At 44.5% G+C, this 17,107-nt stretch overlaps 1 protein-coding gene across 2 annotated transcripts in view; it reads right to left on the reverse strand.

The window, feature by feature from the left end:
* The window catches only part of ARHGEF9 (Cdc42 guanine nucleotide exchange factor 9), a 187,921-nt gene that overhangs the window by 90,552 nt on the left and 80,262 nt on the right, over window positions 1–17,107 (reverse strand). For both annotated transcript variants that reach the window (XM_054716181.1, XM_054716177.1), the window contains exon 4: window positions 12,617–12,796. In XM_054716181.1, the coding sequence (XP_054572156.1) occupies window positions 12,617–12,796 (180 nt within the window). The remainder of the gene's footprint in view (window positions 1–12,616; window positions 12,797–17,107) is intronic.

Raw genomic sequence — 17,107 nt, forward strand, 5'->3', positions numbered from 1 at the left:
GACAGTTCATCCTTACCCAGGTAAAGAGAACCTACAGGCCTATTCCCCAGGAAACACTCTAAATTTACTCCTTAGCAGTGGTTCTAATGCCGCGACCCTTTAACCCTTTGCACTCGCTTGCTTTTTTCTCGATTCCTTTATTCTAATGCTAACCTTGCCGAGTCACACTCGACATCCGAGTGCAAAAGGTTAATACAGTTCCTTATGTTGTGGTGACCCCAACCATAAGATTATTTTCGTTGCTACTTCATAACTGTAATTTTGCTACAGTTAATGAATCGTAATGTAAATATTTGTGTTTTCCGTTGGTCTTAGGCGACCCTGCTAGCAGTTCTCAACCTGTGGGTCACGACCCACAGGTTGAGAACCGCTGCTGTAGAGCCTAACAGTTCTCAACCTGTGGGTCACGACCCACAGGTTGAGAACCGCTGCTGTAGAGCCTAAGACCATTGGAAAACACAGATATTTACATTACAATTCATTAACAGTAGCAAAATTACAGTTATGAAGTAACAACGAAAATAATCTTATGGTTGGGGGTCAACACAACATAAGGAACTGTATTAAAGGGTCACAGCATTAGAAAGGTTGAGAACCACTGCTCCTTATGCAGGAAGCAGTAAAAGAAAAACGGCGACCCCATTCCCCTTCTTTTCCTTTGTATATACCCTTTAAAATGGAAATGAAAGGGTTAAAGAAAATGAAACAGGACAGAGAAAACTTGTTGTGCTTTGTAGATATCTTGCATAAAGCTTCCAATCTTGAGCACCGCATATTCCAGATAGCCACTGGACATCTGGCGCCAGGAAGAGCCAACAACAGACAGAACCCTTACATCAGCAAAACAGCTTGTAGGCAGCAAAAGTTAATAAAAACTTTTCCCTCCCTGCACTCTCTGCTGATTCCTTTGTTGGACTTAGCCCACCTGCACCAAGGTGCCTGAAATAAAAGATTATTTTGATACATTATAGCCTCATGTCATAGGCGCATGACCCAGCCCATTCTGAAGCTTTCAGAAATCAACTACAATAAAAACAATAAAAAATTCAAACACTTGGAGGTTAAATAGCATGTTATTAAACAATTATTGGGTTACCAAAGAGATCAAAGAAGAAATAAAAACAAATGACAATGAAACCTAACAATTCAAAATCTATGGGACACAGTGAAAGCAGTTCTAAGAAGGAAGTTCATAGCTTTACAGGCCTACCTCAAAAACAAGAAAAACTGGTAATAAATTATCTAACCCTACAACTTAAAGAATTATAAAGAGAGCAACAAGAAAAGCCCAGAGTGAGCAGAAGGAAGGAAATAATAAACATCAGAGGTGAAATAAATGACATAGAGACCAAAAACACAATACAAAAGATCAACAAAAGCAAGAGATGGTTCTTTGAAAGGATAAACAAGAATGATGAACCTCTAACTAGGATCACAAAGAAACAAAGAGAAAGGACCCAAATAAAAAAAATCAGAAATGAAAGAGGTGAAATAACAACAGACCCCACAGAAATACAAAGGATTATAAAAAAATACTATGAACAACTGTATCCCAACAAACTGGACATCCTAGAAGAAATGGATATATTCTTAGAAAGATACAATCTTCCAAAACTCAATTAGGAAGAATAAAAAAACCTGAGTAAGCCAATAACTATGGAGGAAATTGAAGCAGTAATCAAAAAACTTCCAGCAAACAAAAGCCCTGGGACAGATGGCTTCAGAGAGGAGCTTTACTGAACATTCAAAGAAGACCTAAAACCTACCCTCCTCAGACTATTCAAAAAAATTCAAGAGGAACACTTCCAAGCTTTTTGTATGAAGACAGAATTACCCTAATCCCAAAACCAGATAAAGAAACTACAAAGAAAGAGACTTACAGGCCAATATCCCTGATAAACATAGATGCCAAAATCCTCAACAAAATTCTATCAAATTGTATTCAGCATTACATTATAAAGATCATAACATCTTGACAAAGTGGGATTTATTCTGTGGATGCAAGGCTGGTATAACATCCACAAATCAATAAACATAATACATCGAAAAAACTGAGAGACAAAAATCACAAAATCTTATCAATTGATGCAGAAAAAGCATTCGACAAAATCCAACACCCTTTCTTGATAAAAACTGTCAGCAAAGTGGGAATAGAGGGATCATACCTCAATATAATAAAAGCCTTATATGACAAACCTACAGCCAACATCATACTCAATGGGCAAAAACTAAAACCATTTCCTCTAAGAACAGGAACAAGACAGGGATGCCCACTTTCACCATTCCTGTTTGACATAGTACTGGAAGTGCTAGCCATAGCAATCAGACAAGATGAAGAAATAAAGGCATCCAAATTGGAAAAGAAGACATAAAACTCTCATTATTTGCAGATGACATGACATTGTACATAGAAAACCCTAAAGACTCCATGAAAAATCTACTAAACTTAACAAATGAATTTGGCAATGTAGCAGGATACAAACTTAACACCCAGAAATCTATGGCTTTTTTATACACCAACTATAGGCCTGGTGCACAAAATTCTGCATGGGGGGTGGGGGGTGGTGTCACTCAGCCTGACCTGCACCCTCTACAATTTGGGACCCATCAGGGGATGTATGACTGACACTTTAGGCCCAATCCCTCTTGCAATTCAGGACCACTGGCTCCTACCATTCACCTGCCTGCCTGCCTAATGCCTCCAACTGCCCTCCCCTGCCAGCCTGGTCATCCCCAACTGCCTTCCCCTGCTGGTCTGGTCATCCCCAACTGCCCTCCCCTGCCAGCCTGATCTCAACCCTAACTGTTCTCCCCTGCTGGCCTGATCACCCCTAACTGCATCTGCCTCGGCTCCCACCACCATGGCTTTGTCTAGAAGGAAGTCGGATGTCTGGAAGATGGCCGGTCGACCCAGTCTAATTAGCATATTACCCTTTTATTAATATAGATAATAAAGGGTATGCAAGAGCTTTATACAAAGTATGCAAGAGCTTGCAATGGAGTCAAGACAGAGTCTTCAAGAAATGGTGTTGGGAAAATTGGATAGATATATGCAAAACAATGAAACTAGACCACCAAGTTACACCATACACACACACACACACACACACACACACACACACACACGCACACACAAAAGAAAAAAAAACACTCAAAAATGATAAAGGACTTAAACATAGGATGGGAAACCATAAAAATTTTAGAAAAATCCATAGGCAGCAAAATATCAGACATTTATTGTAGCAATATCTTTACTGATACAATTCCTAGGACAATGGAAACAAAGGAGAAAATAAACAAATGGAACTACATAAAAATAAAAAGCTTCTGCACAGCAAAAGAAACCATTAACAAAACAACAAGAAAGCCCACTGCATGGGACAACACATTTTCCAATGTTATCTCCGATAAGGGTTTAGTCTCCAAAACTTATAGGGAACTCATACAACTTAACAAAAGGAAGATAAACTATCCAATCAAAAAATGGGCAAAGGACCTAAGTAGACACTTCTCCAAAGTGGACATACAGAAGGCCAAGAGACAGATGAAAACATTTCAAAGTCACTAATCATCCAAGATATGCAAATCAAAATGACAATGAGGTACCATCTCACACCTGTCAGAATGGCTATCATTAACAAATCAACAAATGACAAGTGCTGGTGAGGATGTGGAGAAAAAGGAACCCTCGTGCACTACTGGTGGGAATGCAGACTGTGCAGCCACTGTGGAAAACAGTGTGGAGTTTCTTTAAAAAATTTAAAATGGAATTCCCATTTGACTCAGTAATCCCACTTCTAGGAATATATGCCAAAGAATCAGAAACACCAATCAGAATGGATATGTTCACCTCTATATCTATAGCAGCACAATTTACAATAGTTACAATTTGTAGACAGCCTAAATGCCCATCAGCAGATGAGTGGATTAAAAAATGATATTACTTCTACACAATGGAATACTACACTGCTGTAAAAAAGAATTTCTTACCATTTGCAACAGCATGGGTGGACTTGGAGAGCATTATGCGAAGCGAAATAAGCCAGTCGGAGAAAGATAAATATCACATAATCTCACTCATTTGTCAAATATAATGAACAATATAAACTGATGAACAAAAATAGATCCAGAGACAGAGAAGGATTGAACAAACTGTCAAACCTGAGAGGGAAGGCAGGGGTGGGGGTGGGGTAAAAGATCAACCAAAGGACTTGTATGCATGCATATAAGCATAACCAATGGACCCAGACAATAGGGGGTTTAGGGCACATGCTGGGGGGTGGGAGTGGCTGGGGTGAGGTCAAAGGGAGGAAAAGGAGACATATGTAGTACTTAATACAACAAAGAATTTTTAAAAAGAACAGAATTTAATAATAAAAAGATAAGCAAAAGAAAAAGAAAAACATATTTTTTAAAAATAGGCAAAACTACTACACTAAAATGATGATACACCATATGGGTTTTATCTCAAGTCATTTCACCCTATTAATATATTTAAGGACAAAAATTATATGATTATTCAAATAGATAAATAATAAGCATCTGAGAAAACACATTTATGGGATAAAGCCACCAGCAAACTAGGAATAGAAAGAAACTTCCCCAGTGTGATTAAAAAAAAAAAAAAAAAAGATCTACAGATTTAATGCAATATTAAGCAAAATGCTGACAGGGTTTTTGGTTTGTTTGTTTTTGCTTTGTGATACAACTTGGCAAACTGATTCTTTTTTTTAATTTTCAGTTTTATAGAGAAAATAGTGGTCTGGTGCACAAAATTCCTGCACGGCGGGGAGGGGGGAGGGTTCCTTCAGCCCAGCCTGCACCCTCTTGTAATCGGCGAGCGCCTGCTACTAACTACTCACCTGCCTGCCTGCCTGATTGCCCCTAACTGCCTCTGCCTGCCTGCCTGATTGCCCCTAATTGCTCTCCCCTGCCAGCCTGATCTTGCCCCCAGCTGCCTCTGCCTGCCTGTTCACCCCTATCTGCCTTCCCCTGCCAGCCTGATCTTGCCTCCAACTTCCCTCCCCTGCTGGCCTGACTGCCCCTAACTGCCCTCTCCTGCCAGCCTGATCTTGCCCCAACTGCCCTCCCCTGCAGGCCTGATCTTGCCCCCACCACCCTCCCCTGCTAGCCAATTGGATTCTGATTGGTCAGTTTCTATGCCAGTCAGCGTCAAAAGCTCCACTTCCTAGGCAGCCATTGGCTCCTCACAGTTCCTCACTTAGATTTGGTTCTGATTGATTGGTTTCTATGCCAGTCAGTGTCTCTGGGCCTAGCTCAGGGCCTGTTCAGAGAGGTGGGACTGATCAGCAGCCCCTGTGGAGGCCCAGCAAGAAAGAGAAAGAGAGGTGCAGCAACTGGCGATGCCCAGAGAGTAAGAGAGAGGCAACAGCTGATCAACAGCTGCCACTGAGGCTGTGAGTCAGACCCTGCCCCTCTCTCCTGGCCTCTCTCCAGGCCTGATCTGCAGCCCCCTCGGTAGTCAGTACTGGGTCCCTGTGCCCGCACCAGTGGCAGTCAGTGCTAGGTTGCCTCAGAAACCCAGCAATGACTGCAGGTCTGACTTCCGGTGTTCATTTGAGCCTTTGGTCAGTCTTTAAGGACCCTGGTTGTTTATATATTAGGATAACTGGCATATGTTACTGTATAAGTTTAAGGTGAACAGCGTGATGGCTTGATTTACTTATATTGTGAAATGACTACCACAATAGTCTAGTTAACATCCATCATCTCATGTAAATACAATAAAAAGAAGAGAAAAATTTTCATTGTGATGAGATAAAAATACATATAGACATACAAATTATCTAAAATAGCTTAAACTATTTTGAAAAAGAATGGATTTAGAGAGCATATGCTTCCTACTTTCAAGACTTGCTATGAAGCTACATTAGTCAAGATAGTATTAGAAAAAAAATTCCTAAAAAAATCTATAGTGATGGGTGTTAACTAGACTTATTGTGATCATTTCACAATAGATACAAATACTGAATTATTGTGTTGTACATCTGAAACTAATATAATGCTATATGTCAATTATATCTCAATAAAACAACAACCACCGTCACTACCACCCACCATCACCATCACAACAAAAAGACAGTGTGGTAGTAGTATATGAATAGTCACATAGATTACTAGAAAAGATGAATGTCTCTAAAAATGGACCCATACATATATGATCACTTGGTTTTTGACAAAGGTGCCCAGATAATTAAACAACTGAATACTCTATGTAAACCAATGAACTTTGAACTTTATTTTACCCCATTTTTAAAAATTATCTTAAAAAAGGATCATAGACATATATATATATATATATATATATATATATATATATAAGCCTAAGTGACTGAACGACCAAACGAGCTGCCCCCTGGTGGTTAGTGCACTCCCACAGTGGGAGCACCGCTCAGCTGACTGCCCCATCCTGGTGGACCACCAGCCCGGCCGCAGCCACTCACTCCCTCAGTAGTCCCGCAGGTCCAATCTCCGGAGAACGGACAAGGCACCTACAGACCGGTATCACCGGCATGATCCTGACAGCGCCACTGGCCTCTTGGAAGTCGGCCTTGGGCACTGTGGCCACTTCCCCTTCCTAGATGCTCTGCAAGGAAGAAACGATATAAAAGTGGGCTGCTAGGTGGCTCCCAACAAGCGGTGCGAATATCAGTGGGATGGATCCGGATCCCCCACCGGCAAGGGCATCCCACCACCCGCCCAGAGGGGTGGTCACATCCCAGCCCCCCCTCCACCCCTCTCTGGATGGGCGGCAGGAGCAGCGGGGCCAGGATGAGTGGGAGCAGCAGGCAGGAGTGGCAGGCAGTGTTGGACTGTGGGTTTGGGCCTGATCCTCACAGGCCACCCTGAGGATTTCATCTATGCATGAATTCATGCACCAGACCTCTAGCAAGAAATAAAGCTACACAACTTTTGTAAGAAAATAGAATAAATTTTTATGACCTTGGATTAGGCAAAGATTTTGTAAATAAGACCCCTAAAATCATGAACCATAAAAGGAAAATAATTATAAATTGGATTTCAACAAAATTAAAAGTTTATGCTTTACAAAGACACTGTTAAGTAAATGAAAGACTAAGATACAGAATGGAAGAAATATTTGCAAATCACATATCTGACCAAGGACTTATAAACAGAATATATAAAAAAACCCTAAAACTAAACAGTGAAAAATACAAAAACAAATAATCTTCTTAAATATAGCTAAAAGACATGAATAAACACCAAAGATTTTATACAAATAGAAAATAAGTGCATGAAAAAATGCTCAACATCATTACCCATTAAGGAAATGTAAATAAAACACAATGAAATACCACTAAACATCTAACAGAATGGCTACAATAAAAAAAATACTAGGAACACCACATGCTGGCAATCATGTGGAACAACTGGAACTCTTACATAGGATATCCCCCAAAATGTACATGTACAGTTTGAATAAGTATAAAGGCAGTGTTTATTAATTATACATTTCATTTTTAAAATTGAGTTGTTAAACGGAGTATACATTTTTGGGGACACCTGTATATTTGAATTCAGAATGCAAAATGGTATAGCAACTTTGGAAAATAGTTTGTCAATTTCTTATAAAGTTAAACAAACACTTACCATGCAACCTAGGAATCCTACAGATGTGAACAATCTAGTAAATAACTCAAATGTCCTGGAATAAACTGATGAATGGGTAGTATATCTATTCAAGACAATGGAATATTACTAAGCAATAAAAAGAACCAACTACTGATACATTCAACAACATGGGTGAATATCAAAGGTATTATGTTCAGTGAAAAAAGCTAAACACAAACAATTACTACTATATGATTCATTTATATGACATTCTAGAAAGCAGATTGGTGCTTGCCAATGGCTATGGGTGGGATCAGAGATTGACTACAAAGAGAAAACTAGAGAATTTGATGAAGTGATATAAATGTTCTATACCTTAATTATGATGAGGTATAGGCACATAACTATATACACTGGCTAAAAAATTGGTGAAACTTATTGTGTGTAATTATACTGAAAAAAATCTGATAAAAATAAAATCTTAGAACTGAATAATAAAGAAAGTTTAAACAATCCAAGTTTTTTCAAGACAAACTACTCAAAAAAAAAAAAAAAGATTGCAGCATTATTTACAACTAGAAGCCCAGCACGCGATATCGTGCGGCGCCACCCACCCACCTGCAGCCCTGCCTTGACACCCGAACCTGTCCACACAGAGCTCTAGCATGCCTGGCCCAGCCCCCAAACCCTCTAGACTTCTCTGGCCACTTCAAGCTGTGACCTCAGTTCCTCCAGTTGCCTTGGGCTGGTCCCACCTTCTCTGGGCACCTCCCTCCTTCCACCCCATCTCCAGAGCAATGCTGTGTCTCCACCCCATCATGGCGCCAGAGGAGAGCGTGGAAGCCTCCCCCTTTCTGCGCTGTGCTCCGTCCCCTGGCAGGCGGACCGCGGGGTACTCATAGTGTGAGTGGTGTGTGGCGAAGGACTAGTGAGAGAGGCGCTATGGGCTCTCACCCCTGACCTCCCCAGCACGAGATGGTCCCACTTCCTCCGGGCACGTTCCCGCTTCAGCCCCGTCTCCAGAGCAACGTCCCAGCTAATATGCTAATGACCTGGTTGGTACCCATTACGGCATCCCACTCATTAGCGTATTAACTCTTTATTAGTATAGATAGCCAAGATCTGGAAATAGCCCAAGTGTTCATCAGTAGATACAGGGATAAAAAAGCTGTGGTACACAATGGAATACTACTGCGCTGTAAAAGGGAATCCAATTTTACACTTTGCAACATAATGGACGGACCTGGAGAATATCATGCTAACTGAAATAAGCCAGTCAGAGAATGTCAAGTACCATATGATTTCACTCATGTGGAATTTAATGAACAAACTGACTACCAAGCAAAATAGAGACAGACTCATACATAGAAAGCAGGCAGACAACTGGGGTGGGGGTGAGTTGCGGAGGTGGAGCGATTGAGCAAAATGGGTAGGGGATAACTCATGAGCTTGGACAACAGTGTGGTGATTGCAGGGGTGGAGGGGATGGGTGAAGGTGGTATAGAGCATAGAGAGTAAAAGGTGATGGAAAATTTAAATTTTTAAAAAACATAATACATCATGATTAAGTAGGGTTTATCCCAGCAATGCAACTACCATTTAATGTGAAAATTACTCAATACAAATTCACATCTTATATAATAAAGAGGTAATATGCAAATTAACCCTCACACCCTCATAAGATGGCTGCTTATGACCAGGCCAGCAGGGGGGTTAGTGAGGGACAACCAAACGACTGAATAAGCAGGCTGCATGGGGCGACCAGTACAGCAGGGGGGTTAGTAAGGGACGACCAAATGACTGAACAAGCAGGCTGCGTTGGGTGACCAGGCTGGCAGGGGGGCAGTTGGGGGTGACCAGACTCTTGTAGGGGGACAGTTAGGGGCAACCAGGCTGGCAGAGGGGGGCAGTAAGAGGTAACCAGGCCAGCGGGGCGGGGGGACAGTTAGGGACAACCAGGCTTGTGGGGAGGTGCAGTTGGGGGCGACCAGGACAGCAGAGGGGGCAGTTGGGGGTGACCAGGCCGGCAGGGGGGGCAGTAAGAGGCGACCAAGCTGGTGGGTGGGGGGCAACCAGGCCAGCACACAGAGGCAGTGAGGGGTGATCAGGCCTGCAGGGGGACGGGCAGTTAGGAGCAACCAGGCAGGCAGGCAGGCAAGTGAGTGATTAGGAGCCAGCAGTCCAGGATTGTGAGAGGGATCGGGCCTAAACTGGCAGTCGGACATCCCCCAAGGGGTCCTGGATTGGAGAGGGTGCAGGCTGGGCTGAGGGGACCACCCCCCATGCACGAATTTCATGCACTGGGCCTCTAGTATTAACAGATTAAAGGGTAAGAGCATATGATAATTTCAATGAATTGGTGGTTCTTTTTGACCTCCAGATATTTGACAATGTCTGGAGACATTTTTGGTTGTCACAACTGGGGTACTGGGAGTTGCTACTAGCATCCACTGGGTAAGGACCAGAAATGCTGTTAAACACCCTACTATGTACAGGGCAGGCTTCAACTGAATATCAACATTCGATATTCTACTTAACCTCTCAACACTATGTTTGTAATATCTATAAGCATTGCTATAAGGTTCATACATCTACTTTGTTGAGTCTTGCTACATAATGTCCCATAGTAAGCATCTGTTGTTTCTTATCCATCCCTTGGTGATAAATACCTAAATTGATTCTATTTACACTCCACCACACATAACACTGCCATGCAATGAACAGCCTTGTAAATGCTCCCTCATGGATCTTTGTAAGAACTTCTCTGGGATACATATTCAGAAATGGAAGCACTAGGTCATACGTATGCTTAACTTTGATAAATACTTCCCATGTGCTTTCTGGAATGGCTGAAACAGTTTAAATACTGTGCAGACAAGAGTTAACATATCAGGCCTGAAGCTGCTATCCTTAGAAAGACCTGTTTGAAATGTTGGCCTTCACTGGCATCTTGGAATTTGGATCTCAAGAGGCTTCTGGCCATTCCCTGGCAATAGTGGCTCACTATGCCTAAACTGTTTATATAAACAATGTGGTTTATACTGAATGTCGCCTTTCCTTCTGGGAGTCTAGAATTTGGTTACATGCTAGGCAAAGGGTGCTTATGTGACCAGACACCTCATAAAATGCTTACATACTGAGACCCTAATGAATTTCCCTGGTAGAGAATATTTCATAAGTATTGTCACAACTTATTGCAAGGGAAATTAAGTGTATCTTTGGTGACTCTACTCAGAGAAGACTCTTGGAAACTTGAGCATGGTTTCATCCAGACATTACTCATGGTGCCTTTTCCTTTTGCTGATATTGCTTTGTATCATTTAGCTAAATAAATTATAACCATGAGTATAACTATATGTTGAGTCCTACAAGTCCCTCTAGCAAACCACCAAATTACATATCCATGAGCAAAGCAGTATTTTTCAAGAAGACTTACTTTTAGCTACACACTTTTTATGTGCCACTTGAAATTTGTATCATGTGCACATGTTATCTCTTTAAAAAATAAATACTTTATAAAACGGGGGAAGAGAGTTGTCAAAACAACTTGGTCAGCTATGAATGAGACCCAAGAGAACCACAGGGATATAGAGTGAATATATCCTATATAATAAAGGGCTAATATGCAAATAGACCGAATGGTGGAATGACCGGTCGCTATGATGCACACTGACCACCAGGGGGCAGATGCTCAGTGAAGGAGCTGCCCTCTGGTGATCAGTGCGCTCCCACAGGGGGAACGCCGCTCAGCTAGAAGCCAGGCACATGGCTGGTGAGTGCAGCGGGGGTGGCAGGAGCCTCTCTCGCCTCCGTGGCAGCGCTAAGGACCCTTTGGAAGATGTCTGACTGCCGTGGGGAGCGGGCTTAAGTCAGCAGGAAGACCCAAGGGGTCCCAGACTGTGAGAGGGCGCAATCCGGGCTGAGGGACCCCCGCCCCCCAGTGCATGAATGTTGTGCACCAAGCCTCTAATATATATATAATTGATTTTAGAGAGGAAGGTAGATGGAGAGAGAGATAGAAACATCAATGATGAGAATCACTGATTAGCTGCCTCCTGCATGCCCCACACTGGGATCAAGCCTGCAACCTGGGCATGTGCCTTTGGCCTGAATCAAACCCAAGACCTTCCAGTCCTCAGGCCGATGCTCTATCCACTTAGCCAAACCAGCTAGGGCTAGAATGAACCTTCTTATATTCCAGACGAGGAAGCCCAAAGAAGGTAATGGACTTATCCAAAGTTACCCAGACAGTTATTAGAGACACAGGACTCAAATCCTCATTTTCCTGTACCCTAGTCCTCCTTTCTCTAAGCCATGTGGCCTCTTTTCTTACACATATAATTTCTACCCTAGTACTCTCCCCTAAATGCCTCACAGAGACCTATTTTCATGCTGACCATGGGCTCGCCTATTACTCAGATCTCTGAGTTCTCCATGTAGTGAATAATTTCAAAGACCTTCCAAAAACACCAGGTTCCACAGAAACTGAACCCAACAGAAAAAAAAAAAGAAGCTGAAGAAAAATCTTAGTGGTAACTCTCTGGAAGGAGAGAGAAAAGAGAGGGGAAATGTAAAGTAAGTGAGTCATAGTTCAAATTACAGTACCTTCCTAAGTCCTCATGCACTGGCAAAGTTATCAACATTGGAGTCAGAGAAGAATCCATCCGCTACCACAAGACAAACCAGCTGAGCAGGACCAGGGAGCTTAGACACTCCTTCCAATGTTTCTTTTTTATAACTTTTTATTTTTTTACTGAGTTTGTTGGGGTGGCATTGGTTAATAAAATTATACCAGAAATGGTATAGGTTTCAGGTATACAATTCTATAATGCATTATCTGTATATTGTATTGTGTGTTTACCAACCCAAGTAAAGTATCCTTCCATCCCCATTTATCCCCCCTTTACCCTCCTGTACTCCCTCCATCCCCTTCCTTCTGGTAATCACCATACTGCTGTCACTGTCCATGACTCTTTCTTTTTTAACCTCTCTCAAAACCCTCCCCAAAGAGAAAGATACTTACATGTTCCAGGAAGCAGGGTCCTATCTCACTGAGGTGGGGGTCATCATTGTTGTACTGTTTCTCCAGGTCTCTCACAAAGCCCATCTGAAACCTGTAGATATCTTCAATGTTCCCAAAGATGACCTTCAATTGCTCATCACTGAACATGTCCCTTCTCTTTCGACATTGCTTCAGGTAGCCCTGCAAACAAAAAAAGAGCCTAGTCTGAGGATATCCCTGATTCTTCGAAAGCTTTACCACTTCCTAAGTAGTTGGATCCTCAATTCAGTTCCATGAGGTAGACAGGGAATAATCCTATATAATAAAACCCTAATATGCAAATTGACCAGACTGTGGAACGACTGGTCGCTATGACGTGCACTGAACACCAGGGGGCAGACGCTCAACGTAGGAGCTGCCTCCTGGCTGGTGAGCGCAGTGGTGGTGGCAGGAGCCTCTCCCGCCTCTGCTACAGGCAGGCGGTAAGGAGCCAAGGGTCCTGGACTGCGAGAGCCGCAGACTGCAAGAGGGATGTCTGACTGCCAGGGGATTGGGCCTAAGCCAGCAGTCAGACATCCCCTGAGGGGTCCTGGACTGTGAAAGGGCATAGGGACCCCCCCTCCCCCATTGAGTGCACTGGGCCTCTAGTCATTTATATTTTTCATATGAGGAAATTAAGGTTTAGAGAAGGAAGCCATTCCATCAGTGAAGAATTAGAAAAGTTGGATCTCAAGCAGTCTTCAGCATGCAAAGACTTGAGTATAGAGCTTTTCTCGCAATTCTCTATGACAAATATCCCTAAAGGACCATTTCTTAGAAGCTGGTTAAGCATAAACATTTTCACTAATTTTAGTAGTTATTAGTTTAGTTGGATCTATTCATATCTCTAAAGTTCTTTCTTTTTTAAAAAAAAAATTTATTGATTTTTTACAGAGAGGAAGGGAGAGGGATAGAAAGTTAGAAACATCAATGAGAGAGAAACATCGACCAGCTGCCTCCTGCACATCCCCCACTGGGGACGTGCCCGCAACCAATGTACATGCCCTTGACCGGAACCGCACCTGGGACCCTTCAGTCCGCAGACCGATGCTCTATCCACTGAGCCAAACCGGTTTCAGCTAAAGTTCTTTCTTATAGGACCAAATCAAAAGATCTTCATAACACCTACAACAATTTGGCAACAGAGGCTCCAAAAGGAAACTTCCCAAAAGGGAACAGGAATTGACAAAACCAAACCATTTCTTTTTTTTTTTTTTTTTTTTTTTACTTTATATTTCTTTATTGATTAAGGTGTCACATATTTGTCCTCATCCCCCCATTCCCATCCCACCCCTCTCCCCACGCATGCCCCAATCCCCTGTTGAACTTAACCGTTGGATAGGCTTATATGCATGCATACAGGTCCTTTGGTTGAACTCTCCCCCTCCCCCCACCCTCCCCCTACCCTCCCCTATCCTCCCTCTGAGGCCCGATAGTCCGATCGATGCCTCCTTGCTTCTGGTTCTGTTCTTGTTCCTCAGTCTATGTTGTTCATCATTTCCCCTAGATGAGCGAGATCATATGTCACTAGATATATACTAATAAGAACTGAATGTGAGACGAGCAATAATAGTTATGCTGACAGGCAAATGAATCAATCTGTAGCGAGCTTCCCCCTGGACCAACAGTTCTTTTGAGACCCAATTTCAATGTCCAGTAGTTCCTTATGTGTACATGTCAGCACTGACCCCTCAGCTCTGGATGGTGGACAAATGGTGGTAATGGAGGTCCGACTCCCTCTGGTTTGGTCTCGGCCGAACCCAGGGGCACGGTGTCACCCGGATTAAGGGGCACGTGGCCTCACCCATACCCAAGGGGCGCGTGGTCTCACCCGGGCCTGGGACCCAGCCTCACCCGGATGGATCCAGGGGCGCATGGCCTCACCCGGACCCAGGATCTGGCTTCACCCGTACCCAGGGACACTTGGCCTCTCCCAGACCCAGGGGCACGTGGCCTCACCCGGGCTTAGTTGCACAAGGCCTCACCTGGATCCAGGGACACATGGTCTCTCCCGGACCCAGGGACGCTTGGCCTCTCCCAGACCCAGGGCCACTTGGGCTCACTCAGGCCTAGGTGCACGATGCCTCATCTGGATCCAGGGACGCATGGTCTCACCCGGACCCAGGGACGCTTAGCCTCTTCCAGACCCAGGGGCACGTGGCCTCACCCGGGCCTAGGTGCACGAAGGCCTCACCCGGATCCAGGGACACATGGTCTCACCCAGACCCAGGAACGTTTGGCCTCTCCCAGACCCAGGGCCACTTGGGCTCACCCGGGCCTAGGTGCACGAGGCCTCACCCGGATCCAGGGACACATGGTCTCACCTGGACCCAGGGACGCTTAGCCTCTTCCAGACCCAAGGTCACGTGGCCTCACCCGGGCCTAGGTGCACGAGGCCTCATCCGGATCCAGGGACACATGGTCGCACCCGGACCCAGGGACGCTTGGCCTCTCCCAGACCCAGGGCCACTTGGGCTCACCCGGGCCTAGGTGTACGAGGCCTCACCTGGATCCAGGGACACATGGTCTCACCCGGACCCAGGGACGCTTGGCCTCTCCCAGACCCAGGGCCACTTGGGCTCACCCGGGCGTAGGTGCACGAGGCCTCATCCGGATCCAGGGACGCATGGTCTCACCCGGACCCAGGGACGCTTGGCCTCTCCCAGACCCAGGGGCACGTGGCCTCACCCGGGCCTAGGTGCACGAGGCCTCACCCGGACCCAGGGACACATGGTCTCACCCGGACCCAGGGACGCTTGGCCTCTCCCAGACCCAGGGCCACTTGGGCTCACCCGGGCCTAGGTGCACGAGGCCTCACCCGGATCCTGGGACACATGGTCTCTCCCGGACCCAGGGACGCTTGGCCTCTCCCAGACCCAGGGCCACTTGGGCTCACCCGGGCCTAGGTGCACGAGGCCTCATCCGGATCCAGGGACGCATGGTCTCACCCGGACCCAGGGACGCTTGGCCTCTCCCAGACCCAGGGGCACGTGGCCTCACCCGGGCCTAGGTGCACGAGGCCTCACCTGGATCCAGGGACACATGGTCTCACCCGGACCCAGGGACGCTTGGCCTCTCCCAGACCCAGGGCCACTTGGGCTCACCCGGGCCTAGGTGCACGAGGCCTCATCCGGATCCAGGGACGCATGGTCTCACCCGGACCCAGGGACGCTTGGCCTCTTCCAGACCCAGGGGCACGTGGCCTCACCCGGGCCTAGGTGCACGAGGCCTTTCTTAAAGCAATATCTTAACCATCTAATGTAGCTGGCCCAGAGAAATAGTTTGGATGAGCTAAGCCAACAAGCCCAACAGTGTCCAGACTGGTGTTTTTAACAGAGTAAATTTTCAGGATACATTTGTGAATAAACAGAGTATTCAATACAGCTAGCCATTGATGAAAGGGAAGATCAATGAAAGAGATTCTTGGTCTAATAAGAAAGTGCTGAGATAACAAAATCAACCTCAGGCACACTGTAAGTCATAGGGAGGAAAAATAAAACAGCCACAGTTTTCCATTTTGAACTTACAGATTTTTAACTAATGGCCACTGTCCCCATTAGAAATCATTAGCACATGAAAATGTTCTTGGTGAGAATGAACTATGGTCACTTGCTTTCATATAAAAGCTAAATGTGAGCCCAGCCGGCATGGCTCAGTGGTTAAACGTTGGCCTATGAACCAGGAGGCACCTTTGTAAGTGTTTTATAACACCTTTTGTAAGTGTTGAACCCCTAATGAAGAGCATTGTAGTGACTTACTTACCACTTCCAGGCCTATCTCTACCTCCACTTTGTCTCCCCTAATACAGCTTCCAATTAGGTCATCTAGGCATAGTCCAGGAGGATCCTCTTTCCTGGCTCCAATGGCTTTTACCAACCTCTACCAAAATCTCACTTCCCTTATCTCTTCTAACAATCCAAATCAGCCATTAATTATTAAGTGTATTTCAACAGTTGTACAAATTAATAGTCTGTGCCTGTGTTGACATTTATTTTACTAATGGCAGCTGCCTTAATTGATTGAAATGCCCAAGATGTTCTGTATTCATTTATATCCAATTCTTGACCAGGAAGAACAAGACACCTATTCCAAAAATACTCTTTTAGCTTCACTACTTTTACTGAAACAGCTCCCAAAATTCTGCCGCCTTGACTAACAGGAAGATCGGTAAGTAACTCCCAGTGTTTGCTTGCCTCTTTCTTTCTTCCTTCTCTTCCTCCCTCTCCCTTTCCCTTTCTCACCCTATCGTATTTGGAAGTATCTTAGCTACAGTAAAGCAGGGAAAGTAGTGTGCATATCATCAGGTAGGAACTTTTCTATCTTAACATCAGGCAACTGGGCAGAAACTTCCTCACCCCTGCTCTCACTTCTCCCTAAGGTAGGTATGTGAACACAGCTGAAAAAACTGGTAACAATGTCACAGCATGCAATGTCAGGTAAGTACAGATATCAGTGAATGACCATACTGGAGCA

This window comes from Eptesicus fuscus, chromosome 1, assembly GCF_027574615.1.
Source record: "Eptesicus fuscus isolate TK198812 chromosome 1, DD_ASM_mEF_20220401, whole genome shotgun sequence".
NCBI lineage: Eukaryota > Metazoa > Chordata > Mammalia > Chiroptera > Vespertilionidae > Eptesicus > Eptesicus fuscus.